This window comes from Pristiophorus japonicus, chromosome 2 (genome assembly GCF_044704955.1).
Source record: "Pristiophorus japonicus isolate sPriJap1 chromosome 2, sPriJap1.hap1, whole genome shotgun sequence".
Classification (NCBI taxonomy): Eukaryota; Metazoa; Chordata; class Chondrichthyes; family Pristiophoridae; genus Pristiophorus; species Pristiophorus japonicus.
The window spans coordinates 232,166,367-232,191,105 of NC_091978.1; the positions used below are offsets into that span (position 1 = coordinate 232,166,367).

General features: G+C 43.8%; 1 protein-coding gene across 1 annotated transcript in view; it reads left to right on the forward strand.

The window, feature by feature from the left end:
- wdfy3 (WD repeat and FYVE domain containing 3) overlaps window positions 1-24,739 on the forward strand; it is a 690,816-nt gene that overhangs the window by 333,759 nt on the left and 332,318 nt on the right. The window contains exons 16-21 of the mRNA XM_070871062.1: window positions 383-597; window positions 6,174-6,286; window positions 10,950-11,184; window positions 12,126-12,229; window positions 14,409-14,627; window positions 24,241-24,422. Coding sequence (XP_070727163.1) covers window positions 383-597; window positions 6,174-6,286; window positions 10,950-11,184; window positions 12,126-12,229; window positions 14,409-14,627; window positions 24,241-24,422 — 1,068 coding nt within the window. The remainder of the gene's footprint in view (window positions 1-382; window positions 598-6,173; window positions 6,287-10,949; window positions 11,185-12,125; window positions 12,230-14,408; window positions 14,628-24,240; window positions 24,423-24,739) is intronic.

Genomic DNA, 24,739 nt, shown 5'->3' on the forward strand with positions numbered 1-24,739 from the left:
GTGAACCAGTAATATGAAGATGTTAGAAATATTAAGTAAACAACTGCAAGAAAATGATATTAATTCCTATTGAAAATTATTCCAATGTTTTAAAAGATCATGGGGTGGGGGTAGCTATTACAGCTGGACCTGATCCTGTCTTTACTGGGACTACCGGTTAGTCATTACAACCAGGGATTTTTGCTGACTAGGTTTTTCCCCCCCTCCTTCTTTAGCCTGTATATGAGAGTCCAAATGTAACTCCTTCACCTTGACTGATAGTTAAACAGTACAAACCATGGATTGATCCACTTTGGTCTATAGCAAAATTGCACTGTGGTGAGGAGCCGAGTTGGTTGATTTGTAACCTGTATTTTAAATACCTCTTTCCTGTTTTTCTTAGCACGCATTAGATCTTCAGCTTGCAGTGGCTAATATCCTGCAGTCGCTCATCCATTCAGAGAGAAATCAGCAAGTGATGTGTGAAGCAGGACTTCATGCACGGCTTCTACAGAGGTGTAGCTCTGCTCTGTCTGATGAAGACCATCCTCTACACCCACCACTCCAAAGGATGTTTGAGAGATTAGCTTCCCAGTCATTAGAACCAATGGTCCTTAGGTAAGATACATACTGTACTTATAAAGATGCTAGTTAATCTAAGATGTTTAAGTGGTTGATGTCCATTGTGAATCTGTCACAGTAATGTCAGAAAAGTTGGATTTGATGCTGTAAACAATCTGTTGTCAAATGTTCTTCACGTTTAGACAGTACTCATCTGGTGGCTTAGCAATAGCCTTTCACTTTCATCGAATTTGTCAGGTATATCAAATAGCATCCAGCCTCTGGGTCCCAATCTTAGATGTCAAGCAAACCTTACCAGAAAGGGAAACGAGCCTCCCACCCCCTATAGACGCCCAAACTCCATTGACTTGCAAGCCGATACTTTTCTCTAATCTAATGCCGTTACTAATGCAGCAACTTCACAAGCCAAACATTTAAAGCAGCTAAGATGAGCAGCACCTTCCTGAACCAATGCGCGACCCTACTGAGAACAATTTCAGAGCCGATGGCGAATGTAGGTGTAGTTCAACTCAACCAAGCGACTGCCCCCCAACCTGGAAATGTGAGGGTAGGCAGGAGGGAAGATTCAGCTCACTACAAGCTCGTCGTCTTCCTCCCAATTGAAGCTTGGGTGGAGGAAAGGGAAGTTCCCACCCCGCCGCCGATCAAATGACCACCTAGTTCGCCCCTGCTTGCCAAAATAGTTGTCCAGACTTGTTTTTGCCTTTTTCCCCCTTCCCCCTCCTCCCCCTTGTTCCTCTTCCTGCACCCCCTCTTATTTCCTCTTTCCTCCCCACACCCTCTTCCTCCACCAATTCTTTGTGTTGCTTGTAGAGAAAGTTAAAGGTTACAAACAGATTATAGCATATTGAGTGTGAGTTCAGTGCACCTTGTGCCATGTGAAATTATTCTTGTGAAATATTCACATTGTGGCTGCAGTATTTTGTAATATCGAGTTGTTTGTGATCCCCATTTCATCAATAAGATTACGTTTATTTTACACTGTAGCATTTGCACTTTGTTTAGAATAAAGCCCTTCACTTCCTAGTTTCAACGGTCACTGCCCCCTCTGCTTTTTCCTCCAGAATGTTTGTTCACTCGTAAACTTACCATCCACAACCTTATTGTAGCTGATTGCATTGAAATCCTGGGTTTGACTGAAACTTGGCTCATAGGTGGTGACACCACTGCCCCTTACAGAATCCTCCCCACCTGGCCATACTTTTCATCCGAACCAATGTGACCCTTATCACTAAGTTGCATCTTATTCTCTTGCCCAACCCTGTGGTACCTTCTCCTTCAAGTACCTCACCTTGTCCATCACTTTCATCTCTCTTTCAAAATTCTTGTTGTCTATCACAGTACCCCCCAACAAAGCCCACCCTGATTTTCTCTTCGAGATATCCGTTCTCATTTCCTCCTTCAGTCTCTGCAGTGAGCAATTCCTCACCTTTGGTGATGTCAATCGCCATCTCCGCTCCCCTCCTCCTTCTCTAAATTCACTGATAACTGACGAGGGCATTCTTGTATCTCTCATCACCCATATCCCCCTACTCCCTTCTAACCCCACTTTCTTCTGCATCCGCCCTAGAAAACCTAGTTGCGCAAGTTTCTTACAATTGCACTTTCAAGCTGCCAATTGCCTAGCCTTTAGCCCTTCATTTGGCACAATATTTCTACAGCTGTCAATTTGCTTAACTACTTACTCATCATTGTTGATATCCTTGTCCCCAGTAAAACTTTTACTCTCTTCCTTCCCTGATGGGGCCTGTCTCTGCTACCTCAAGTCCAAGGGCAGAGACTTGAGCGTATCTGGCAGACAATTGGTTAAGCTATCCATCATCAGATTTGACTGGACCACATCAAGCACCACAGAGTCTCACTGTTCTCTGCCAAAACTACCCACTGCTCCAGGATCATCATGGAAAGCAAAAATTGCCCCCGCGGCTTCGTGTATCCACTACCAACCGTCTCCGTAAACCCCTCTCCCCTTCCTCCTCACCTCCAACAAGTGTGAGGAGCTCTTGGACATCTTTGTTGCTGAGATTGAGACCATCCATTCAACTGCCTCTGCTGTTACACCCCCCCCCCCCCCTTACCTTTCACGTGAAGTTCAACTTTCCCTAGGCTTACCCCCTGCCCTAGTAATGGAACCAGATCTCCCTCTAATTGCACTCCCATCTCCCCATTTGCCATCTGAGCTCACCACATCCATGAGACCAACCTTCTGTTCCCTTGACCCTATTCCCCCTAAACAACTGACTACCCAAATTCCTTTCCTGGTTCCTTGCCAGCTGAGATTGGAAATGGTTTCCTTTTCTTGGGTACTTTCACCCATCTCTTCCAAAACCAGTGCCATCACCCTCTTCCTCAAAAGAAAACCCCATCACCCTTCTATTTTTAACTACCACCCTATCTCTGTTTCCTCTCCAAAGGCCTTAAACATGTTATTACCTCCCAAGTCTTTGCCCATCTTTCCTGCAACTCCATGTTTGGATATTTCCATTCATGTTTAACTTCTTTGCCACAGTACCAAAACCAAAATCACAAATGACAACTTCTGTTACTGTGAACATGATGCATTATCTCTTCTCGACCTGCATATACAGTATTTGACCTAGTCAACCGCAGTCCCCTCTACCAACGGCTGTCGTTTATTGTCCAGCTCAGTGTGACTACCATAATTTGGTTTCCCTCTTTTTTTTTTGTCTTTTGGTTTCATTCTTGCCTACCAATCTTAGCCAGAGCATCTCCAGCTCATGGCTTCTCTTCCTGTCCTCACACTGTTACTCTAGAGCTCCCAAAGCATCTATGCATGGTCTGCCCTCATTCTCATCTGTAGGCTACTCCATGGCGATATCATCCATAGATGTGGCGTCAGCTTCCACATGTAAGCTGATGGCACCCAACTCTTGTTCTTCACTGCCTTTGTGTTGTCCAACTACTCCAGTTTTTAAAGAGCTGCAATTTCTTCAGCTAAACTTTGGGAATACCTAACCCATCGTCTTTAGCATTCACCACAAACTCTCTGTCCTTGCCACCCATTCCATCCCCTTTCCAGCCATTGTCTCAGGCTGAAGCCAGCTGTTCACAACGATGGTATCTTAATTAACTCCCAACTGAACTTATGACCCCATATCCAATCCACGTCCATACTCCTATATTTAAAAGGTCTCCTGGCTCATTCAAAAATCCTGCTGCCCGTACCCATTGTCTCTATCCTCACTGACTTAAATTGGTCCCTCAAAGCCTCATTCAAATTATCATCCTTGTGTTTAAATCATTTCATGGACTTGCCCCTCCCTATCTCTAACTTAGTCCAATCCCACAACCCCCCCTCCCCCCACCCACCCCAAAAAAAACCCTCATTCTTCTGACTCTAGCCTCTTGTACATATTCCCCTCCCTTCACCCCGCCATTGGCGGCTGTACCCTCAGACACCTAGGCCCGTGCTCTTGAATTCCCTACTTAAACTCCTCCACCTCTCCACCTTTCCCTCCTTTTTTTAAGGACCCTTTTTAACAGCCGCCTCTTTGACAAAGTTTTTCATCACCCACTCCTAACATCTTTCATTGGTTCAACATCCATTTTCTTGATTATGCCTCTAACTCGCCTTAGGACATTTTTCTATGTTAGTGTTTTTACATGCAAGTTGTTGTAACTTTAAATTAATTTTTATAATACCATAGTGTGCATTGTTCTTTTAAAAAAAATATATGTATGGTATTGTGTTGATAGGCACTCAAGTCTGTGACAATATTGTTCTTGAAGTCATTTAACAGTTTGCTTAACATATACTCATCCTAGATATGCTGTTCCTATATTTCGTGGCAACATTTGGCCATATCCCTGATTTCCACACTAAAGTTATATTGATATTTGAAATATTGACTGGAACCCTTTGTGACTCCTCACAAAGCTGAGGAAAAAATGAAGGGACAGTTATCTTATTCACTCTCATGCACCTAATAGTTGAGACGACATTGGTGGAGGCAAGTCACCTGCCATCTTCTCTGGTTCTAATTAGCTTGGACCAGGCCATAATTCAAAAATAGACAGGTTTGATCCTTAAAAAATATATAATATTTAATTGTCTCATTAATTTATGAAAAATTATAAAACAGATTTGCTGGATTCAGTTTGTCTGCAAGTAAAATCAAAACTATAAGCAATTATTCTAAGAACATAAGAACCCACTTGGCCCCTCGAGCCTGCTCCGTCATTGAACAAGATCATCGCTGATCTGATCATGGGCTATGCTCCACTTCCCTGCCTGCTCCAAATGACCATTTACTCCCCTGTTACTCAAAAATCTGTCTATCTCCACCTTAAATATAGTCAATGACCCAGCCTCCACAGCTCTCTGGTGCAGAGAATGCCACAGATTTACAACCCTCTGAGAGAAGAAATTCCTCCTCGTCTCAGTTTTAAATGGTCGACCCCTTATTCTGAAACTATGCCCCCTAGTGCTAGATTCCCCCATGAGTGGAAACATCCTCTCTGCAACTACCTTGTCAAGCCCCCTCATTATCTTATATGTTTCAATAAGATCACTTCTCATTCAGTGAGTACAGGACCAACCTGCTCAACCTTTCTTCATAAGTCAACCCCTTCATCTCAGGAATCAATGGAGTGAACCTTCTCTGAACTGCCTCCAATGCAAGTATATCCCTCCTTAAATAAGGTGACCAAAACTGTATGCAGTACTCTAGATGTGGCCTCACCAATACCCTGTACAGTTGTAGCAGAACTTCTCTGCTTTTATACTCCATCCCCTTTGCAATAAAGGCCAACATTCCATTTGCCTTTCTGACTACATGCTGTACCTGCAGACTAACTTTTTGTGTTTCATGCACAAGGATCCCCAGGTCCCTCTGTACTGCAACATTTTGTAATTTTTCTCCATTTAACTAATTTGTTTTTTTATTTTTCTGCCAAAGTGGATAACCTCACACTTTCCCACATTATACTTCATCTGCCAATTTTTGCCCACTCACTTAGCCTGTCTATATCCCTTTGCAGATTTTTTGTGGCCTCCTTACAACTTGCCATCTTTGTATCATCAGCAAACTTGGCTACATTGTACTTGGTCCCTTCATCCAAATCATTAATATAGATTGCAAATAGTTGAGGTCCCAGCGCCAATCCCTGTGGTACCCCACTAATTACTGTTTGCCAACCGGAAAATGACCCATTTATCCCCACTCTCTGTTTTCTGTTAGTTAGCCAATCCTCTATCCATGCTAATGTATTACCCTCAACTCTGTGAACTTTCATCTTGTTCAGTAACCTTTTATGTGCCACCTTATCGAATGCCTTCTGAAAATCCAAATACACTACATCCACTGGTTTCCCCCTTATCCATCCTGCTTGTTACATCCTCAAAGAACTCCAGCAAATTTGTCAAACATGATTTCCCTTTCATAAAACCATGCTGACTCTGCTTGACTAAATTATGCTTTTCCAAATGTCCTACTATTGCTTCCTTAATAATGGATTCTAGCATTTTCCCAATGACAGATGTTGGGCTTCTATACGATGAGGAGGGGAAATGCAGTATTCCTTAACTGATTGAAAATGTTTAAAGATTTTATTGTTTCATCCTGTTGATACTGATTATTGATTGCCTTCAGGGAGTTTCTCCGCCTTGGTAACCCGTTGAATTGTGGGGCCTGGGATAAGAAGTTGATAAGTGTGTATAGGGTCCACAAGCCAAGTTCTTTCAGTTGTGAAGCAGATATGAGAGGTATGCTGTAAGATATATATTTATGAACTGTAAAATCTCTTTCTTGGTGAGGGTTTACCTGGAACTTTATAGCTTTCAATTTTATTTTGAATAATATCTTAGAAATCAATGTGTTATTTTAAATAAATATTTGTTCTCTGGGTGTGGGTGACGCTGGCAAGGCCACATTTATTGTCCATCAATAGTTGCTCTGAAGGCATTAAGAGTCAGCCACATAGTGTGGAACTAAAGCCACGTGAATGCCAGAACGCATATAGGTGGCAGGTTTCCTTCCCTGAAGGACATTTGTGAACTAGTTAATTTTTTACGATCTGGCAGCTTTCATGGTGCCATTTTATCTGATGCCAACCTACAACATCACCAGATTTTACTGCATTCAATTTCCCAACTTACCATGGTGGGATTTGAACTCGTGATCTCTGGGTTGATGGTCCAGTAACATAACTAATGGGCTAGCTACCCAATTAAATGACGGTTGAAGAGTTTATTTAATGTTGGAATTAACTTTAAAAAAAATTTTATTTTTAAACGTACCTGTATTTAAAAATAAAGTATTTTTATACATCTTTTGGGCTGGATTTGCCTTGTAATTCTCCACTATGTTGCTTTCACTGTGTAAGTTGTCAAATTATATTTGTCAACAATTGAGAAAGAAATCCTCAACTTGGTGTACATGGTGTGCCTAAAGAAATGGAAAAAAAAATGCAGTTCATTATGGGTGAATGTGGACCAAAAATCAGTGCGCTGCTTTCCATACCTGATATCCCGATGTACACCTCCCTCCATCACAGCGCTGCGCTGTGCACTTAATCATAACATTTACCTCTGTGTGTTGTACATGATCATTTGATCTTGGAAAATGTAATGTGAATATTGTCCAGCTGATTTTCCAAACGTTGAGCTCCTGGAGCAGAACCTCGCACAGCAGGGATATGCATTTCAAAAATTGGCCCTCGTGTTTTGCTATCTGTACAATCTATTACAAAAATCACATCTCCGTGTGTAATTCCTGTATACAAAACCTTATTCCAGTTGTCACATTTTATGTCAACTTTTTCTATTATAAAGCTCTTCTGTTGACCTCTATAATGGAAATTGCCTATGTAAACTTATCACATTGTAATTCCACATTTACATTGCTATTGATGCAGGAGTATTTTTGATACCGCCCCTGTGTCCACTTGACTTCCTTATGACGATTGTCAGTGAGCCACATCTCCTTCCCATTCTCTCTCCTCTGAGATTAATGCCATTTACCTCTGGGAGGTTATTTTTCTGAACCCTTTTACCCTTTCTAATTTATAACAAAGTAATTGGTTTTACTTGGGATATTTCTGCTTGGGAAGGACAGGTAGCCCATGTCTTCTCTTGTAAATACTTGGTGAAAGTATATTTAGAAAATATTTACTCTTTTTAGTGCTCATTTTCAGTTTTGAGCCTCTTTGCACCTTGTATAATTTTCACCTCTTCTCTGACTACCCTCTTGCTGCTGTGATACTGAAAGATATTTGTACTTGGCCTCAGCTGCTGTACTTTTTCCCAGATATATCTCTTTACCTCTGATCACCCGTTTAATATGTTTCTGCATTTTCTTGTATTCCTCCTAATGATTCTGTTCTCCTTTCTCCCTGCAGGATTTGTACAAGCTATTTTTCCTCTATACCATTCGTAATTTGCGTGTTAATCCAGTTAGGCTTACATTTATTTAGCCTGAGTTTATTGGTTTTGCGAATGTACTTTTCCTGCATGTTCAGTTGACTGCGTGTTGATCTGTGTCATCTGAGATCCTGTTTTCTCCCTGCCCTTCCTATCTATCTGGTTTAAATTATTTTCTATTGTTGCCTTAATGTTTCTTGCAGCTCTGTTTATCCCGACATTTTAAATGTAGACCATCTCTCCTGTACTATTCCTTTTGATTATGGATTCCTGGTTATTTATGAAGGTAGTATTGTTGTACTCACACCATGCTGCCAGCCACTTATTTACATTCTCAGTTTTTTTTTGGTGAAGTCTCTTTTTCAATTCACAGGAAGTATACCAGATAACATTATTTTGCATCCTCTATCTTTGAGTTTTGAGCCAATCCTCATATATGTGACTTTTAAGGACCCTGTATTACTTCTCTGTCATTTGCCCTATGTGGACTACTTTGTGCTCTAGCTGTACCTTTTATCAAAGTCAAAAATGACATTCTATTTAACTATGACCATCACCTGCAAGTTCCCCTCCAGTAACACACCATCCTTCATCGTCGCTGGGTCAAAATCCTGGAACTCCCTCCCTAACTGCACTGCGGGCGCCCCTTCACCACAAGAACTGCACCATCTTCTAGAGGGCAAATTCCGGATGGCAATAAATGCTGGCCTTGCAAGGGACGCCCACATCCCGGAACGAATAATTTAAAAAAAAATTGTCAGGCTGGATGAGCAGAAATGTCCTCCAATTGAATATTGGGAAGACTGAAGCCATTGTCTTTGGTCCCCGCCATAAACTCAGTACCAGTACTCTACCCACCGATTCCATCCCTCTCTCCGGTAACTTTTCAACTTTGGTGTCATATTTGACCCCAAAATAAGCTTCCAATCTCACAGCTGCGCCATCACTAAGACTGGTTATTTCTACCTCTGGATCATCGTCTGACTCTGCCCTTTCCTCAGCTCGTCTGTTGCTGAATCCCTCATCCGTGCCTTTGTTACCTCAAGACTTGACTATTCCAATGCACTCCTGGCCAACCTCCCACATTCTACCTTCCGTAAACTTGAGGTCATCCCAAACTCTGATTTCCGTGTCCTAACGCCAAGTCCCATTCACCCATCACCCCTGTCCTCGATGGCCCACAGTGGCTCTTGGTTAAGCAACGCCTTGATTTTAAAATTTTCACCCTTGTTTTCAAATCGCTCCATGGCCTCACCCCTCCCTATCTCTGTAATCTCCTCCAGCCCCACATCCCTCCGAGATATTTGCACTTCTCTAATTCTGGTCCCTTGAGCAACCCCGATTTTAATCGCGGTGCCTTCAGCTGCCAAGGCCCTAAGCTCTGGAATTCCCTCCAGAAAACTCTGCCTCTCTACCACTCTTTTCTCCTTTTAAGATGCTCCTTAAAACCTGCTTCTTTGACCAAGCTTTTGGTCATCTGCCCTAATATCTCCTCATGTGGCTAGGTGTCAAATTTTATTTTATTATACTCCTGTGAAACTCCTTTGGACATTTTACTACGTTAAAGGAGCTGTGTTAAAGATTGTTGTTGTGGACAATATACCGCCCTGAACGTATTCTTGCATAGCTATGCATATTGCTAAGCAAAGGATCCCATCCAACATTTCTGTGTGACCTGCAAACTGTCCTTGTCCAAGCTGTCTTCTGGTTTTTAACTTCCATTTATTCTGAGACTTTATTACCTTCTGTAGTGTTGGACAGTGACTGGTATCTGTTTACAAATCTAATCTCTTGGGTAGCTTCAGAGTGTTTCTGCCTTTCTTTACCAACCTTAATCCATTCAACATTTCCATTGTTTTTTAAAATTCGTACTGGGATTTCCATTTTCTTCGCTTCCTTCAGCACTTGCCTCTCTCTCATGACAATGCCATTCTTGACTGCTGTTCTCCAGCTCCAATCCCTGAAGGTTCACTCACAAGGTTCAGTGTTGATCTTGCCATAACACTTTTCTGAGATGACCTATTCACTTGATATTATCCACGACCCTGAAAAATATGCTATCCCATCTGCCTTTGAAAGTTCCTGTATCTTGTTTCATAAAACCATAACCATTTCAATACAGCAGAGAAACTCCTATGCTTGAATCAGTTCTACTTCCCTGTTTCTCTGCCTCCTGCCCCCATTTTTTTGAACAGCAGCTATTGCTGATGATGGTGGTATTTCCATTTACACTTCTAGATCCATCTTTTGGTTCTTTACTAGTGCCATTACTAACTCCTTCCACCTTGCACCATCATCCCTTTTGTCATTTAATCTCTCCTGCCTTCCACCCTATCACAGACCTTTTTGTTCTTTTCTCCCTCCCCCTTTCCCTGCCTCTGTGCTTGCTTAAAACCTGTTACATTTCTAATTTTTTCCAGTTGTCAAGAAAAATCATCGACCTGAAACGTTAACTCTGTTTCTCTCTCCACAGATGCTGCCTGACCTGCTGAGTCTTTCCAGCATTTTTTAATCTTTAAAATGGGAACTCAGTTAAGTCTGCAGACCTGGTCCATTATCCCCTACTTTCTAGCCCCACATCAACTGAAAACTATATTTGGTTTTAACTCCTTGGGGATAATTTTCAACTTTGCCATCTGGGTGGTACCCTGGCAGGAGAAGATCGCCCGCCCATTGTACCCACCCGATTCTTCTATTGAAAGTAATGGAATGAAAATTGGACAGGTTCTGCAATGGACGGGTGGTCTGTTCCATCAGGTTACTGCCCACGTAGCGAAGTTGAAAATTACTCCCCTTGTGTGCAATATCACAGGAGATGACTAGTGTGTGTTTATATATTTTATATATAATATATATATATATTATATATAAAATATATATATATATATAGTTTTTAATTGGCATCAAAGATAAAAGTATTTAATTATCTCTTGTACTATTTGAATGTCCTTACCTCGCCATGTCTTTTTTTCCACATTGTGCTGATTTGTGTGTTCTGGGATCTCAGGGAGTATGATGATGTCTCTGGATGGATTTGGTCCTGATAATGTATTCAGCATGAATGAAGATAACAGTCACTACAGGATTAGCAAAAGCTTGCTCAAAGGGACAGAAGGAAGCACAGTACCTCTGACCAGGGTGAAATGCTTGGTCTCCATGACAACACCGCATGATATTAGACTTCATGGTTCATCAGTCACCCCAGCATTTGTGGAGTTTGATACAGCTCTGGAAGGTTTTGGGTGAGTATTATGTTGCTTGCTGTATATGAAGGAAAAAGACAAAATATTTGTTTTTCTCCACACTCGGCATTATTACAATGTTCTTCTATCCATTTTGTGATACTTCACATCTTATGGCAAACTTATAATAAGCAGAGTTTAATAGAAAATAGTTTAATAAAAAAATGCTTAGAATTCATCTGAATCCAGTGAAGAGATTTCAAGTAGTTTAATTGCATCTGCACCTTCATAAATTTGTGCACATCCAACTACCTATACATCACAAATAAAAGAACTAATTACTTTAAGCTTGCCAAATACTGTAGAAAAGTATTAATATTTTCAATTTTATGTCCATAAGTTCAGAGTGGGGCAAACTCCCCCAGTGGGAAAAAGGAATTGGCAGATGATCAAAAGACCTCAAATTTTGATCTTGCATATTGGTTCAGTAATACCTGTACATCAGAAATTCCAAAAGCTCACCATTTCCATAACTACTGTAGGTGCTTCTGTGTATGTGTATAAATTATATGCATTCATTTTAGTGACACAATCGTTAAAAGGAGATGCTATAAATATAGCTCAGTGGGACCTTCATTATTTGTGCTCGAGTTATCTGGCAGAATTCTTGTGCACAGAGCTTTACGTGATGCATTGAACAACCCAATACTGCTGAACACCGCCTGTTGAGACATAAATCACATTTTTTATTTATATCATACCTGTCTTCATTTCTGTATCTGATGTATTATCCGCTGGGGGAGTCTGCTCCATTCTTTTTAAAAAAAAATCTGCATTTACATAGCACATTTCACATCTATTGAATGTCCCAAAATATTTACTGTTAATAAATTATTTTGAGTTGTAATCACTGGTGTCATCATTGATAATGGAGGCTCCATTGTAGTTTTCATTGTTTCTACTAGCTGTGTATTCTTAAGTGCTCTGCTTTCTCCTGTTAGCTGCCTGTTCTTGCCGAGTTTGGCTCCCCACAATGCACCCATCAATGCTGCTACCACGACAGGAGGCGTTAATGATGGAGCTGTTACCAGTGGACTTGGCACAGGTAAAAAAAAAAGTGTTGGAAGCAGAAGTTATAAGAACATAAGAATTAGGAACAGGAGTAGGCCACGTGGCCCCTCGAGCCTGCTCCATTCAATAAGGTGATGGCTGATCTTCGACCTCAACTCCACTTTCCTACCCGATCCCCATATCCCTTGATTCCCCTAGAGTCCAAAAATCCATCTATCTCGGCCTTGAATACAATCAATGACTGAGCATCCACAGCCCTTTGGGTTTGAGATTCACAACCCTCTCGAGTGAAGAAATTCCTCCTCATCTTGTATGTTTCAATGAGATCATCTCTCATTCTTCTAAACTCAAGACAGTATCGGCCCAATCTACTCATATCTCTCCTCAGGACAACCCTCTCATCCCAGGGATCAATCGGCTGAAACTTCATTGCACCACACTGCCTTTAAGGCATGTACGTCCTTTCTCAGATAAGACAAAAACTGTGCACAGTACTACAGGTGTGGTCTCACCAAAGCTCTCTACAATTGTAGTAAGACTTCCTTCCTTTTATACTCCAACCCCCTTGCAATAAAGGCCAACATGTCATTTGCCTTCCTAATTGCATGCTAACTTTCTGCGTTTCCTGTACAAGGATACTTAAATCTCTCTGAACACCAACATTTAATAGTTTCTCACCATTTAAAAAATATTTTGTTTTTCTATTCTTCCAACCAAAGTGAATAACCTCACATTTCCTCACATTATGCTCCGTCTGCCACCTTATTTCCCACTCACTTAATCTGTCTATATCCCTTTGCAGGCTCTTTGTGTCCTCCTCACAGCTTACTTTCCCACCTAGTGTGTATCATCAACAAACTTGGATACATTGCTCTCGGTCCCTTCATCTAAGCCATTAACATAGATTGTAAATAGCTTAGGCCCAAGGACTGATCCTTGTGGCAACCGGAAAATTACCCGTTTATCCCTACTCTTGTTTTCTGTCAGTTAACCAATCCTCGATCCATGCTAATATATTACCCGTGATCCCTTATCTTGCGTAGCAACCTTTTATGTGGCACCTTTTCGAATGCCTTTTGGAAATCCACATATACTACATCCACTGGTTCCCCTTTATCTGCCCTGCTAGTTACATCCTCAAAAAATACTAATACATTTGTTGAACACTATTTCCCTTTCATAAAACCATGTTGACTCTGCCTAATCATATTATGATTTTCTAAGTGCCCTGTTACCACTTCCTTAATAATAGATTCCAGTGTTTTCCCGACGACTGATGTCGGGCTTATTGAACTGTAGTTCCCTGTTTTTTCTCTCTCCCTCCTTTCTTGAACATTGTTAAATAGATTACATTTGCTACCTTCCAATCTGCTGGGATCATTCTAAAATCTGGGGAATTTTGGAAGATCACAACCAATGCATGCAGTATCTGTTCAGTTACTCTTTTAGAACCCTAGGATGGAAGCCGTCAGATCCAGGGGCTTTGTCAGCTTTTAGTCCCATTAGTGTCACAAGTACTTTTTCTCTACTGATTTATTTAAGTTCCTCACTCTTATTAGCCCCTTGTTTCCCCACAATTTTTGGTATGCTATTTGTGTATTCTACTGTGAAGACAGATATAAATATTTGTTTAAAGTCTTAGCCCTTTCTATATTCCCCATTGTAATTAAACCTGTCTCAGCCTCTAAGGGACCAACGCTTCCCTTTGCTACTCTGTTTTTTTTACATACCTGTAGAAGCTTTTGCAGTCTGCTTTTCAACCTATTCTTGGCGCTAGCTCTCCCGTTCTTAATAGAAAGGTACCACCTTAAGTTTCCACGGACAATGCATGGCAGGCACCTTTGTTGAATTACTACAGACACAAGTGCCTGCTCCCTTTTTTTTTTTAATTACCCTATTCCCCAGATTTGGAATGAGATCTTCGTTGGGTGAAAACGGCGGACAGAGGTTCCGCTTTGCCACACTTGTATGGCACTGTCATCATGGGATTTATAAGCTATTGTTTTTGTCAAATTATGTCAATGTTTCAGCAATGCATGTGCATCATTAAAATATATAAGGCTTGGAAGTCTGAATATCTTTCGTAGTTAGGAATGAATATTACTGAAATAATATTGTATGTTGTAAAGCAGGTTCTTTTTGCATTTATTGAGCAAATGTGACATAGAGAATATATATATATCCCCTTATTTGAAATAAAATAACTTTTACAGGTGAACGATTCTTTCCACCACCATCTGGGCTTACTTATTCAACCTGGTTCTGTATTGAGAGACTCAGTACTCCTCTGAGCAATCATCCTGTTAGGCTTCTTACTCTTGTGCGGAGATCCAACTCATCTGAGCAGCATTACATTTGCCTTGCCATAATCCTTTCTGGGAAAGACAAGTCCTTGCTAGTTTCGACGAAGGAAGAGCTGCTGCAAAACTATGGTGAGTAGCTGCTCAACTGTGTTAGAACATGTTTGAAAAGTAATAGATCATAAATGCAGGAGTTGAAAAACCATTACATTGTTTATGGCATTACAATATCTTTTCTAGTGTTGAAGTTAATATATGGAACAATATCTTTTTATATTGAACAGTATTTTACTGGAAAATGGCAATTTAACTATACATTCATCTGTTGTTGAAGCTGTCTGATAACATTGTCAAAATAAATTGCTTCTGGAGACATCTGTTAATCATTATATGATGTATGATAGATTTTAAGGCCCCAAGTTTCCACATGATTTGCTCCTGATTTTTAGGAGCAACTGGTGGAGAACGGACTATCTTAGAAATCGCAATTCTCCACATTTTTTTTTCTGCAGTTCTAGTCAGTTAGAACAGTTTCACTTTTGAACAGAATTTTTTCTTCAAAAGGGGGCGTGTCCGGCCACTGACGCCTGATTTCAAAGTTTCCACAGTGAAAACGTACTCCAAACTAACTTAGGATAGAGCAAGTGAAGATTTTTGTAGAACTGAAAAAACCTTGTCTACACATTAAAAAATCAGGCGTCCGGAACGAGGTGGAGGGGGGGAAGGGAAGTCATTAAATTCTACAATAAATCCTTATTTATACTTATACAAATATTATACAAATAAATCCAACCTGAATAAACATTTATAAGCAAAGAAAATATGAAATAAACCATCTTCCTACCTGTGTGAAAGTGCTTCAGGCAGGTTCAGTCAGCTTAGCGGTGTGGCGTCGTTCCCGCGAACGGGAGGGAGGGAGGGGCAGTCGGACAGTAAGCAGGCATTTGTGCAGCCTTCCACTTGAGGTGGAAGCCTTAAAGTCAGCTCAGCGGTGTGGCGTCGTTCCCGCAAACGGGAGGGAGGGAGGGAGGGCCCGACCGACCGCAGCGGGGGGGAGGCAGGGAGGAGGAGGCAGCGTTCCCGACGACGGCGGGGGGGGGGGGGGGGGGGGGGGGGGAGGAGAGAGAGGGAGTGAGGGCCCGACCGACCGCAGCGGGGGGGAGGCAGGGAGGAGGAGGCAGCCGTTCCCGACGGCGGGGGGGGGGAGGCAGTGAGAAGGCTGCAAGAATCCTCAGAAGTTGAGGCAGCCATTCCCGACAGCAGGGGGGGAGGCCGTCGGGAAACGGCTGCCTCAACTTCAGAGGCTTCCTGCAGCCTTCTCACTGCTGCAAGAAGCCTCAGTGCTGATCATGGAAGGGCAATGTGCTTTTATTAAAAAATGTTCAAAAATTAAACAGCTACAAAGAACTACAAAAATGGCAGAGTGCCAATGTTTCCTTCACACTGCGCATGCGCAAACGCGCACGCGCAGCGTTGCCGGCACGAAAAAAACGAATTTAAATGGTACCCACCCCCTCCCACTTACAAAATCGGCGCGAGTGGTAGGCTCCGCCACCTGGGCGCCGCGCCAAGCTGCCATAGAGCTGCAGGGCGCTCCAGAATCGCGCGTTTTTTTCCAGGCGCCGTTTTCGGCGCGAAAAACGGGCGCCCAGCTCGGAGAGGCGCCCGTTTTGTAGCGTGTGGAAACTTGGGGCCATAATGTGGTCAGCAATGATTTGAAAAATGGGAATAATGTGTCAATGAAAAGTAGTCCGAGAAAATGGGGAAAAATTGTCACAACCTTACCTAGAAAGGAAAGTTAATAACTTACTACCTAGGCAGTTGTTTTTTTATGCTCTTTTTGATATATATTAATAACCTGAACTTGGGTATACAGAGCATAATTTCAAAGTTTGCAGATAACACGAAACTCGGAAATGTAGTAAACAGTGTGAAGGATGGCAACAGACTTCAGGAGGTCAAAGACAGTCTGTTGAAATCGTCAGATGCATTTTAACAGAGAAGTATGAAGTGATGCATTTTGGAAGGTAGAATGAGGAAAGCCAATATAAACTAAATGATACAATTTTCAAGGGGGAGCTGGAATAGAGAGCCCTGGGGGTGTAGGTACACAAATCTTTGAAGGTGGCAGGACAAGTTCAGAAGGTTGTGTTTTTTTTTTAAAGCGTTCTTGGCATTGAGTGCAAAAACAAGGATGTTATGCTAAATCTTTATTAATCACTGAGGAGGCCCCAGCTGGAATAATGGGCCCAAGTTTCGGGACGCGCCGAAAACGCCCGTTTTTCGCGGCAGAAAGTGCACCTAAAAAAAACTTTAACTATTCTCCAGCTCCCTGCAGGTCTTCTGCAGCCGGGCGCAGCGCAGCACGAGCTGTGGGGGGCGGAGCCAGGTCCCTGTGCTGAAAACAGTGCCGGGATCTCTGCACGTGGGTGCGCATGTGCAGTAGCTCCAGGCGCCCAAAACTGTATGGGAGGGGCCCGAAGCATGCAGCCCCTAGCCCTGGCTGAATGTCGTCACTGGGGCTGCGTGAATAAGGCTCCTCCCACGGCCAGCTCCTGCTTCCTCCCGACCCGGACCCCCCTCCCCCCCGGATCTCCACGACTCTCTTCCCTCCGCCGCCCTGCCCCCCCCCCAGACCTCTGTGACTCTCTCTCTCTCCCCCCACCCCCCGGACCTCCGTGACTCTCTCTCCCCCACCCCACAGACCTTCGCGACTCTCTTTTCCCCGGACCTCCGCGACCCCCCCCCCCCCCACCGAGACCCGACGCCACCTACCTATAAATCTAGCCCCCTTGGGCCCGGCCGTTCAGCCTCTTTCACTCCCTCCTCTCTCATTCCTCCCTCCCTCCTCTCTCCTTCCCTCCCTCCCTCCTCTCTCCTTCCCTCCCTCCCTCCTCTCTCCTTCCCTCCCTCCCTCCTCTCTCCTTCCCTCCCTCCCTCCTCTCTCCTTCCCTCCCTCCCTCCTCTCTCCTTCCCTCCCTCCCTCCTCTCTCCTTCCCTCCCTCCCTCCTCTCTCCTTCCCTCCCTCCCTCCTCTCTCCTTCCTCCCTCCCTCCTCTCTCCTTCCCTCCCTCCCTCCTCTCTCCTTCCCTCCCTCCCTCCTCCCTCTCTCCTTCCTCCCTCCCTCCCTCCTCCTCCTCCTTCCTCCCTCCTCCCTCCTCTCTCCTCTCTCCTCTCTCCTCCCTCCTCCTCTCCTCCTCCCTCCCTCCTCTCTCCTTCCCTCCCTCCTCCCTCCCCTCTCCTTCCCTCCTCCCTCCTCTCTCCCTCCTCTCTCCTTCCCCTCTCTCCTTCCCCTCTCCTTCCCTCCCTCCCTCCTCTCTCCTTCCCTCCCTCCTCTCTCCTTCCCTCCCTCCCTCCTCTCTCCTTCCCTCCCTCCCTCCTCTCTCCTTCCCTCCCTCCCTCCTCTCTCCTCCCTCCCTCCCTCCCTCCTCTCTCCTTCCCTCCCTCCCTCCTCTCTCCTTCCTCCCTCCCTCCCTCCTCTCCTTCCCTCCCTCCCTCCTCTCTCCTTCCCTCCCTCCCTCCTCTCTCCTTCCCTCCCTCTCTCCTCTTTCCTTCCCTCCCTCCTCTCTCCTTCCTTCCCTCCCTCCTCTCTCCTTCCTTCCCTCCCTCCTCTCTCCTTCCTTCCCTCCCTCCTCTCTCCTTCCTTCCCTCCCTCCTCTCTCCTTCCTTCCCTCCCTCCTCTCCTTCCTTCCCTCCCTCCTCTCTCCTTCCTTCCCTCCCTCCTCTCTCCTTCCTTCCCTCCCTCCTCTCTCCTTCCTTCCCTCCCTCCTCTCTCCTTCCTTCCCTCCCTCCTCTCTCCTTCCTTCCCTCCCTCCTCTCTCCTTCCTTCCCTCCCTCCTCTCTCCTTCCTTCCCTCCCTCCTCTCTCCTTCCTTCCCTCCCTCCTCTCTCCTTCCTTCCCTCCCTCCTCTCTCCTTCCTTCCCTCTCTCCTTCCTTCCCTCCCTCCTCTCTCCTTCCTTCCCTCCCTCCTCTCTCCTTCCTTCCCTCCCTCCTCTCTCCTTCCTTCCCTCCCTCCTCTCTCCTTCCTTCCCTCCCTCCTCTCTCCTTCCTTCCCTCCCTCCTCTCTCCTTCCTTCCCTCCCTCCTCTCTCCTTCCTTCCCTCCCTCCTCTCTCCTTCCTTCCCTCCCTCCTCTCTCCTTCCTTCCCTCCCTCCTCTCTCCTTCCTTCCCTCCCTCCTCTCTCCTTCCTTCCCTCTCTCCCCTCTCCTTCCCTCCCTCCCTACATCCTCTCCTTCCCTCCCTCCCTACATCCTCTCTCCTTCCTTCCCTCCCTCTCTCCCCTCTCCTTCCCCCCTCCCTACATCCTCTCTCCTTCCTTCCCTCCCTCCCTACATCCTCGCTCCTTCCTTCCCTCCCCCCCCCTTCTCCCGCTCCCCCCCTTTTCCCCACCTCCCTTCTCCCCCTCTTCCCCTCCCCCCCACCACCCTTCTCCTCTTTCCCCCCTCTCCCCCCCCCCCCCCTTCCCCTCGCTGTCAGAAACACAGACTCTGACAGACAGAGAGTGAGAGACACACACAGACAGACAGAGAGATAGAGACACTGACAGAGACACACTGGGGGGGACCGTCCCAGCACGCTGTTGGAGGGCTCCCGCAGCTGCAGTCGGTGAGTAGAAAATGTTTTATTAATTTTTTTTTTAAATTATTTTTTATTAATTTTTTTTTGATTGATTTATTGATGTATTTATTATTGATGGCTCTTTATTTGTAAAACTGAAGTGTTTAATGTTTGTAAACTTCCCTTTAAACCCCCCCCCCCCCCATTCCCTACGCCTTATTTGTAACCTACGCCTGATTTTCTAAAGTGTAGACAAGGTTTTTTCGAGCGTACAAAAATCTTCACTTACTCCATTCTAAGTTAATAAGTTTTCACTGCCGTAACTTTGAAAACAGGCGTAAGTGGCCGGACACGCCCCCTTTTGAAAAAAAAATTCTGTTCCAAAGTGAAACTGTTCTAACTGACTAGAACTGGAGCAAACTAAATGCCGAAAATTTAAATTTCTAAGATACTCCGTTCTACACCAGTTGCTCCAAAAAATCAGGAGCAACTGAGGCCGAAACTTGGGCCCAATGACCCCAATTTTGCGGTCGGTGACTAACAAATGATGCCAGCTGTTCATTACACTTACACTTGCCCACAGACTTTCTATGGGCTTTTGGAGTTGACCTTGCAGTGATTAGAAATTAATTTCGGTGCAACAGAGGATCTGGACCAGTGTGAACAGGGCAAGCAATTGTGTATCTGCTTAAGTAATCAGATTAAAGAATTTTTAATGGAAAGTGCAGGGTCTGAACCAGGAAATGTCAGAATATTTAATTCAATGCCAAATCACATCCAGAAAGTAAAATAAAGAGAGGGAAAAAAGATGGGATAAGTAAGGTAAGACACAGGAAGGAAAATATTTTTTTTTAAATTTTAATATTTGTATACACTGGAAAGGACAAGCTCTAACTTTTTCTGGCGAGATTAGTGGGTGTCTATCAAGTAAGTATCGCAAATTCACACCATTCCATGTATTTCAATACCGAGTCTCTGGAGGAGCAGGGCAACTCTGAAATCAACTGCCTGATTTCCGCGTTTAACTGCGCATTTGTGGTCGCCAGAAGTTGCTGTCCAATTTAGTCTTTAAGAACATTTGAGCGCCAATAACCTCTCTGCTATTTTTACTGCAAAATCCAGGCTCTATTGTGTCCAATTCTGGACACTTTAGGAAGGATGTCAATGGTGTCGAGGAGATTTACTAGAATGGTACCAGGGATATGGGACTGTAGTTACATGGAGAGACTAGAGGAGCTGAGAAGGTTAAACGGATATTTAATAGAGGTGTTCAAAATCTTGAAGGGTTTCGATAGTGAAAATAAGGAGAAACTGTTTCTAGTGGCAGAAAGGTCTGTAACCAGAGGACACAGATTTAAGTTAATTGGCAAAATAACAAGGGGGAAATAAGGAGAATATTTTTTATGCAGTGAGCTATGATCTGGAATGTACTACCTTAAAGGGTGGTGGGAGAAAATTCAATTGAAACTCTGAAAAGGAAATTGGATAAATACTTGAAGGGAAAATATTTGCAGGGCGATGGGGAAAAGGGCAGAAGAATGGGACTAATTGGATAGCTCTTTCAAAGAGCCAGCACAGGCATGATGGGCCGAATGGCCTCCATCTGTGCTCCATCATTCTATGATTCTATATGAGCATCAAAGGATTTAATACTGAGTTTAATTTTAGCTGAATGTGCAGCATTGTGTTCACGCATTGTTCTTTCATCTGTGGGACCACCATTGAAATTTAACAGACTTCAGTATCAGATTGAAAATTTCTCCTCCTTGTCAGTGTTGGTTGTACACTAGGTTTAGAATGTCTCTATTCAGGTTGCATTAACACAGACAGAAAATGCTGGAAATCTCAGCGGGTCAGGCAGCATCTGTGGAGAGAAATACAGTTAACGTTTCAGGCCAATGATCCTTCGACAGAACTGGTGAGTGTTCGAAAAGAACAGATCTTAAGTGGCACTGAAAGGAGGAGGGGAAGAAAGCAAAAGGGAAGGTTTGTGATGGGGTGAAAGGCAGGAAAGATTAGAAACACAAAAGGGATGATGGGCCGAATTGAATTGGTAATGACAGAAGTTAGGAAAAGGTTTGTCTCGGGAGGGTGTGAATGGTGGAATATTGACCAGCTGCCATTGGAGACAAAGAGAAAAAAAACATAAGATCGGAGGGGCCGAAGCCAGAGATGTCGGAGTGGGAGTGGAGCAGGGAAGCAAACTGACAGGCGACCGGAAGCTCAGGGTTACGTTTACAGGGTTACGGTGGTGCTCCGCAAAACGGTCACCCAATCTACGTTTGGTCTCCCCAATTATTCCCAGAATTGTCCTAAAACTTGCTCCTATTTGGCTGTTCTGAATTTCTCTGGTTGGGAGAGGAACATAGGACCAGAAGCAGGCCATTAAACCACTCATTCATGGTGTCAATAAGATCATGGTTGATTTGTATCTAAACTGCATCCACCTGCCTTAGTGACCCATCCTTTTATACCTTTGGTTGGCAAAAATCTATCGATCTCTGGTCTAAAATTATTAATTGAGCTTGCACCTACTGCTTTTTTGTGGGCCCACCCTTTGCGTAAAGAAATGTTTCCTAACTTCTCTCTCTGATTTTAACGTTCTGACCCCTTGTCCTAGATTTCCCCCACCAACAAAGTGGCTCTTTATCTATTCTATCAATCAATACCTTTCAGAATCATGCAAACCTCAAATCAAATCATCCACCCCTTAACCTTCTATATACCAGGGAATATAAGCCTAGTTTATGTCATCTCTTTATAATCTAACCTTTCGAGTCCTGATAACATTCTGGTGATTGGCTGTTCTGAATTTCTATTTGGGAGAGGCAGCAAGAAAGTAAAATTAAAGGAAGAGTGCTCTCAGACTGCTCTCAATTTACAGAGTAACACCAGCAGATGCTTTAGAATACAAACAACTTGTATTTATATAGTGCCTTTAACGTAGTAAAGCATCCCAAGGTGCTTCAGAGGAGTGTTAGAAGTCAAAAATTTCACACTGAGCCACGTAAGGAGAAATTAGAGCAGATGACCAATAGCTTGGTCAAAGAAGTAGATTTTAAGGAGAGTCAGAGGTTTAGAGAGGGAATTCCAGAGCTTAGGGCCTAAGCAACTGAAGGCACGGCCACCAATGGTTGAGTGATTTATAATCAGAAATGCTCAAGAGAACAGAATTAGAGGGGTGCAGATATCCCTGGGGGGGGGGGGGGGGGAGAGAGGGCGGGGGGGGGGAGAGAGAAGCGGTGGTTCTGGAGCTGGAGGAGATTCCAGAGATAGGGAGGGGTGAGGCCATGGGATTTGAAAACAATGAAGATTTTTGAAATCGAGGCATTGCTTAACCATGAGCTAATGTGGGTTAGTGAGCACAGGGGTGATGGATGAACAAGACTTGGTGCGGGTTAGGACACGGGCAGCTGAGTTTTGGATGACCTCAAGTTTGCGTAGGGTAGAACATGGGAGGTCAGCCAGGAGTGCGTTGGAATAGTCAAGTCTAGAGGTAACAAAGGCAACATAAGGGTTTCAGCCACAGGGCAGGGGCAGGGATGGGTGATGTTCGAGATGGAAATAGGTGTTCTTAGTTATGCTGCAGATGTGTGGCCGGAAGCTAATTTCCGGGTCAAATCTGACACCAAGATTACGAACAGTGTGGTTCAGCCTCAGACAGATGCTAGGGATGGAGTTGATGGCTAGGGAACAAAGTTTGTGGTGGGGACCGAAAACAATAGCTTCAGTCTTCCCAATATTTAATTGGAGAAAATTTCTGCTCATCCAATACTGGATGCCAGACAAACAGTCTAACAACTTAGAAACCGTGGAGGGATTGAGAGAAGTGATGGTGATGTACAGATGGGTGTTATCAGCGTACATTTGGAAATTGATGCTGTGTTTTCAGATGATGTCGCGAAGGGGCAGTGTGGTAGATTAGAAATAGGAAGGGGCTAAAGATAAAACCTTGGCGGACACCAGAGGTTATGATGTGGGTGCAGGAAGAGAAGCCATTGCAGGTGATTCTCCGGCTGCAATAAGATAGATAAAAATGGGACCAGGTGAATGCAGTTCCACCCAGCTGGACGATAGTGGAGAGGCATGGGAGAGGGAAAGTGCGGGTGGGCCATAACTGTGTCAAAGGCTGCAGAGAAGGACGAGGAGGGATAGTTTTCCTTCGTCGCAGTCACAAAGGATGTCATTTGTGTCTTTGATAGCCGTTACTGTGGCAGGGGTGGAAACCTAATTGGAGGGATTCAAACATGGAGTTGCAGGAAAGATGGGCACGGATTTGGGAGGCGCCAACACGTTTAAGGACTTTGGAGAGGAAAGGGAGGTTGGAGATGGGGCATTAGTTTGCCAGGATGGAGGGGTCAAGGGTTGTTTTCTTGAGGAGAGGGGTGCTGATGGCAGATTTGAAGGAGAGGGGGATAGTACCCGAGGACCAATATGATAAATGTGTACAAAAATAAAATCTTTGTTTTGCATTATAATTGTTATATTTTTTTTGGTCCCAGCAGATTATGCTATTAGTAATGTATTATTTTTGGGGAGTAATTTGCCTCCTCTCTTAAAGTCTCTTGATCAAAGTGCCTTTCCACAACTGAGAACGTCAACAGGCAGTCTGCTTCACAGGCTACTGTATTTTTAAAACCGAAACACTCTGAGATAAGAGTGATGAATGTTGATTCTCCCGTCACTTAGGCCAACTGTCTCAGCTGTTCCCTGAGATGCTCTGGTTAAGACCTGGAATTCACCATTTCCTTCCTGTGGTATCATGCATTAGTGCATTGCAGGCTAGCTCTTGTATTTCTTTTTTTATTGTCCCTCCTCCTTCAAAGCCCACCTTTTCGACCAAGGTTTTGGTCACCTCACCTAATATTTCCCCTTCTGTCTCGATGTCAATTTTTGTCTGATCACACCTGTGAGGTATATTGCAATGTTTTTCTATGGTAAAGGCAAGTAGTTGTTGTTACTTTGAGGGAAATGTTTATAGTTTTAAGAAATTAAATGATTGTAATGGGTTTAAACAACTTTTTCCCACATTTATATTGGTGATAAAATTGTTGAACTTGAAAATGTTACAGTAATCTATAAAGTATATGGAGTGTTGCTGCTGAAAGATACAGTATTGGTATGACCTGCAGCAGTGCAGAGTGATGTCATCCTTTGAAGCGAGGGCTGAATTTTTTTTCCTTTTTTTAGTTGATGACTTCAGTGAGGAGACATCCTTTTATGAGATTCTTCCTTGCTGTGCACGATTTCGCTGCAGTGATCTGATTAACGAGGGACAGTGGCATCACCTGGTGCTTGTGATGAGTAAAGGCATGTTAAAGAACAGCACTGCTACATTATATGTGGATGGTCAGCATGTTAACACAGTGAAGGTATGGTGTTCTAAGAGAGTGTATGACTAAAGCTGAGCCTGCAACTGTAAAACCAATTTCAATGCAGAATTGTCAGTTTTACCAAATCATTTTTTGTTTGACAGTCTATTGTTGCTGCAGATCAATTTGATTGTGTTCATTTGAAAGTGACATTGCAAGTTCAGTGATTTTATACTCTAGATAATTAATTAAACAATGAATCACCATAGCATCAATTAGGTTTTTGTATTGTTCAAGAAATGCAGTTTGAGGTCTCCCTCAAGATTTTTCTGTGTAATGGTTATTCATAGTTTTTGACTTCACCCTGTGGGAGATCT